We start from the raw sequence: 5,583 nt of genomic DNA, 5'->3' as shown, positions 1-5,583 counted from the left end.
CAGCTCTTGTCATGCACACGTGCTCATCTTGCTACTACACACCGCACGATATTAAATGTTGAGTAATTCAACGTTTTTTTTTTTTTTGTTGACTTTTGTTTGTGTAGGAGGTTTATGTTTACAATATAGACTCTTTTAGTGATTTTCGAGCGTCTTTGACACAGAGAGAAACTCGTCAGTGAAGAGCTTATTGGTCGAATGGCTGCGGTTGCTATATGTATCATAACGTATTACATTTATCATAATCTAATGCTCCTTTTCTAGTCTTTGCTGCTAAATTGTTTAATCTTATAGTTTTGTGAAGAATACTGAATGAGGGTATATTTCATGCAAACTTAGTTGATTTGAGCGGTTTAATTATTAATATATTTGAAGTGGCGAGTACTTGTAATGACACCTAGCAGGGGTCGTAAAAAGGACACATAGAATTACACAAGTATCGTGAATGGACACATACTGTAAAAAAGAAAAATATAGGTGTATTTGGCATAGATATTGACAGTAAATATCAACAATAGCCATCAAAGTTATAGTTCACTTCAAGTGTGCAACGAGAAATTATTGATTGTCATTTATTTGGCATGCTCAGGTATTCCTCTGCTAATCATGCTAAATATCATTTGTTTCGCAGGTCATTCATTTCGCTTGAACACTGGGACCTACGTAATGCCGTTGGCTTGCAGCGCTTGAACACTGAACATTCGGAAACTCTGAAGATCCTAATAGAAACAAGACTGCGTTTTTAAGTGCCTTCAAATCTATGCTTGACAGTGTATTGTGATTAGTATAGGCAATACCCGAAACTTGACAAAGATTACATAACATTATGTCAACCTTCCATCAAGCAACCTTCTGTACTTACGGAGTTCCCTTGTTGTGTGCACCTTTTCAGAAATGGATGTATTTGTTTTATAGACGTGAAAAAAGAAATAATGAGGAAAGTATATATGTTCCTCAAATACCTTTTAGATATTAGGATATGAAAGAGATTTTTGAAAGTATCCATTGATATAACGGATCCGTTAATCATAATATACAATGTGAAATATATAGAAATGTTTTATATATGAGGTGCAAATTGTGTAGACGTCTAAGTGACTGGCAGTCCATACTTCCAATATACACAAAATACATATAATGACATGGGTCACAACGAAAGTGTATGTGGTCTTAAAATTATCAACACCCCGAAGAAGGTGTAGCTTAATGTAGATGGCTTTAATGACATTGGTAGTTGATAGATTTATAACCTAGACGACCAAGTAACATATGACATCTGAAGACTGAATGATTGTAGAGGCTGTGTATACCCAGTCCATCCTGTTGTGGAGTTGATAGAAAATAAATGGACGTGTGTGAATCAGATGCTGGAGCAGACTAAGTTGAGTGTAAGGAGGAGAACGAACGGTGGAAGAGTAGTACTACGGCGGACTGTGGAAACAGCCTTGCTAACAAACAGTTGAGTCTGCTAGAATGACTTGTTAGTCAATGGCTGTCCGCATGTTGGTGTACGGAGGGGGCGCTTCTGTCATGGTGTACGGAGAGGGCGCTTCTGTCGTGGTATAGGGAGGGGTAGTAATCCTGCCTCGATGCACGAAGGACCATTTTTCTGGCTAGGCTTTAAGAAGGATCCATGGCCGTCTGATGTAGGGGTAGACGGAAGAGGTAACCTAGTGCTGGATGAAGTATAATCTAGGGGGATTTTAGCTTTTTTCATCAAAAGAATCATATTTATGATGATTATGTAAAATATGTAGTGATTACTTACAAAATCCATAAAAGTTGTTACACAATATCTGAAAATTAGGATTTTTTAATTTTACGTGTCAAGAATCGAAGATATTACAAAAATTATCAAATTTCTTATCTGCACTTTAGACTCGACTTAAGAATAGTTTAGCAAAGTTTTCAAATGACTTTTGGTATATATCGTACAAGAAATGTACTATATTCAGATTGCTTGACTTTAACCACTGGCAGCAGAAAAATTCGATAAGATACAAAAGGATTCTTTCGCATATATTAGTTTTACGTTATGAAGAATATGGGAGACCACTTTATCAGCTACGTTGTATGTAAAGATATTATCTTGATACTTAAGACTCGTAAAAGTGTAGATTTTTGAGGTAATATGCATCTCTCCTGGAGCTACAGTTTCTACACTGCATTTTTCCCTCGTCTTGAATTTTCAAATCTACATTAGGAAAAAAATTCAAGGCTAATCAAAGTCAAGCTGAGGATGCTGACTCCGAAGATCACAACCTGAGGCATGGCAGGCACTGTTGAAGGTCAGGTCAGGTGGCACAGCCAACAAGCCATCGTTGGCAGTATCGTAGAAAACGATATTGCCCGAGGCACAGACCAAATGCAGACACAGATGTAAGAGACTTGTTCAGTCTGTCATCCCTCGTCCGGTTTTCAGACCTCGGCGCACTGTACTGGTCCACTGTTAGATGTTATAACATTGTGCCAAAACAGTTGGAAAATGGGACAGATCTTTACCCGTTCCCCAACCTGTACATTGCCAGTAACATCTTGCTAGTGCCAGGGAATGGCAAGGTGTGCACGAAGGCATGAAAGCCACATGCGTGCGTCTGACTTGTGAGAGATTAACATCTGCATTGATCTACTTCCTCTGTGACCATGAATTCAGCCTTGACATGTTACCCCAGATGCATCCCTGAATACCCGAGCCATCACAGGGTTCCACTGGGCTAATTAACTGCAGTACTTCATGGAACTTCACTAAGTTTTTCTTTCAGAATTTAAGAATCTGGTGTATATATCTATGAACCTTATATAATTCTCAAGGAATCCTTCTTGCTAAAGGCTAGTGGTGCGTTTAATGAGTGGTTCTGTGTAAATCGTGTTTATACATGTGTGCGTTGGTGCGTGTGAACGTTCTTGTTTATAGGTATTTTCTTTTCTTGTGGGTTATATTGCTAAGAATCGGGGAACATTACTAATATTATTACTGAAAACTGTTATACGATATCCTGTAACGGGGCGACAGAGGTATGGGTGGTGTGGACACAGAGCCACCTGCCACCTCTCAATAGTTCAACATCCGCTGTGTAATTGTCGCAAAATAGTGTTGGTCCGTCGCGGAAATAAGTCCTCGGGAAATTACTCTTGACTTCCATCTCCGGAAGAAGTTAGTCATAGTGAGGAGTAAATAACGAAGACTAAATAGCGTTTAAGATGGTCGGATTCTATAAGTGTTGGAGAAAGTGTCGGAAAAGAAGGATCAGAGAGCTTTGGGTAAGTGGCGATGTGCAGGTGTTTAGTTCGCCGCGCCTTTCTGGGCTTCTCATATGATCATATCACGGAGCTTATACTCGAGGGGATTGAGTGAGGCAAGGGACCGTCTAGTGAAAGCACAATGTTGATTTATTGTACCACCAGGACACAACTCTTTTTAAACTGAATTAGCCGCTACTTTGCGTTGCTTTTGGTGTTTGTGGATAATTTGTTGGAAATTTAGTGTTTAAGGAGTCACAGAGATCTGGAAACCAATGAACGGCGCGTGTGGGAAAAGTGGAAGGGAAGCCTGGCTGTTTACACTGAGGTAGTTTCTGCCACAGGAGTCATCATGAACGGCCTCAGTATTCGGGATATATGCTGTCTTTTTTGCTGGCCACCCTGCCCATCTAGCATTGCCGCTAAGATGGCCTTCATCCCCCCAGAACCGACGTACAGCTTTACCCCAGACGAGACTGGCTCCAGACATAGTCTGCACCTGACGGAGAAGGCAGAATGGCAGTTTACAGATAAGGAAAAAGAGGCCATCGAGGTCTTCTACACACGTACCAATCGGGGCAATAAGATTGCTTGTATGTTTGTGAGGTGTTCCCCTAATGCACGATTTTGCATTTTGTTTTCACACGGTAACGCTGCCGATCTCGGACACATGAGCAGTTTTTACTTAAGCCTAGGCACGAGGATTAACTGTAATATCTTTAGCTACGACTACTCGGGTTATGGCGTGAGTGCCGGCAAACCCTCAGAGAAGAACCTGTACTCGGACATTGATGCCGCATGGCACGCCCTCAGAACGAGGTATGGCATCTCCCCTGAAAATATAATCTTGTATGGCCAGAGTATCGGCACCGCAGCGACGATAGACCTGGCCTCCAGGTATGAGGTGGGAGCAGTCATCCTCCATTCTCCTCTAATGTCTGGCATTAGAGTCTTGTTCAACACCAAAAGAACGTGGTTCTTTGATGCTTTTCCAAGGTACGTTACCCTCTGACTTCATACCTTTGAATAGTTTGGAAATTGCAGTAAACGTAAAAGAAGCAGGATGAGGTTAATGGATTAAATGTAATTATGGGTTATTGAATATAGTGTGTGAAAGCCTGGGTTAGCTCTGCAATGCTGCTCTTGTTATTTATAGGTTTTTAGAGCAGATTTACAGGACTACAGAAGAATACAGTGGGATTGGGTAAAAGTTCAGTTTAGTTCTGCATTGAACCTTTGGGGAAATGGCTTCTTAGTTTAGATGCTTTATATGGTTCACTGTTATTACAAAAATTATTACAGAGCAAGACTTACGTGAGCATTATTTCCTATTTAGATGACACGATTATTTAAGGAATCTATTAGGTTTAAATAAGAGAAAGTAGCTTATGGGTATAAAAAACAGGTAAAATTACCGCTTTGGACAACATCTTTAGAGATTGAATTTATGATTTGGAGGGATTTTATGTTTTGCATAATTCTGCCGTTCATTTTACCGTAATTCACTGCCTTTTGATATATCCCTCCATTATCCAATGATAATCAGAGACTCCCTGAGGGAACTGGGGTTTTGAGTGTGAGAAATCACAAAAAGTGATTTCCAAGGGAAGTTAAGGTCAGAATTGTTCAAAAGACATGAAGAACCATCAGAATTTTTTTAACCAAATGAGACAACCTAACCAAACCAGGGCTTAGATGCCAGAGACTGTAAATCAACGAAATGTATGGAAACCTCACCCAGCCTTTTTAGTTATCAAGATTTATCTCGGATTTCAATGATCTTGTCATATCATACCAACCATACTTGTGAAGATGCATGAATTATTGCGCTATTGGATGTAAACAAGCAAACAACACAGTGTGATCTTCATGATACTTCTCTGCTGCCATTTCAGATAGTAGGTGAGGTTTATAATGGGTTCTTTTGATATTTCACAGGTGTATTACATAATTTTCCTTAAAAGAAACCCATATTTTTCCTGATTTACATAATTTATCACATTTAGTATTTTTCAATAAAATGTAATGCTCCCTACCCTGCTTTGCTGTATTTCTGTAATTATAGTGAATGTTATAAAGTACCTGTGAGGAAAGTAGTTTTGATGTGTTAGCAAAATTGAACTTTTACCGATAATTGCAGTAGGCTCATAGAAGTACGTATGTAATACAGTAGGAGTACCAGTTGGCAAGTGACATAAATGTTTATGTATCTAAGAATTTTATTACATTTTTGTAATTTTATGCTTGTTCTGATGCCATTCTGTTTAGTCCATGAAGATGCTAGGGGTTACCCCATTAGCCAAAATGCACAAGCAGGCAAATTAATTGCTTGTATATTTCTCT

The 5,583-nt window shown here is 39.4% G+C and overlaps 1 protein-coding gene across 2 annotated transcripts in view; it reads left to right on the top strand.

The window, feature by feature from the left end:
* Nucleotides 1–3,180: 3,180 nt before the first annotated feature.
* The window catches only part of LOC139751787 (alpha/beta hydrolase domain-containing protein 17B), a 201,438-nt gene continuing 199,035 nt past the window's right edge, over nt 3,181–5,583 (top strand). The window contains exon 1 of one of the 2 annotated variants that reach the window (XM_071667325.1): nt 3,181–4,236. In XM_071667325.1, coding sequence (XP_071523426.1) covers nt 3,593–4,236 — 644 coding nt within the window. In that variant the 5' untranslated portion in view covers nt 3,181–3,592. The remainder of the gene's footprint in view (nt 4,237–5,583) is intronic. The other variant, XM_071667324.1, reaches the window with a different exon arrangement.

This window comes from Panulirus ornatus, chromosome 12 (assembly GCF_036320965.1).
Source record: "Panulirus ornatus isolate Po-2019 chromosome 12, ASM3632096v1, whole genome shotgun sequence".
NCBI lineage: Eukaryota > Metazoa > Arthropoda > Malacostraca > Decapoda > Palinuridae > Panulirus > Panulirus ornatus.
This window is presented reverse-complemented; position numbering and strand designations above follow the sequence as displayed.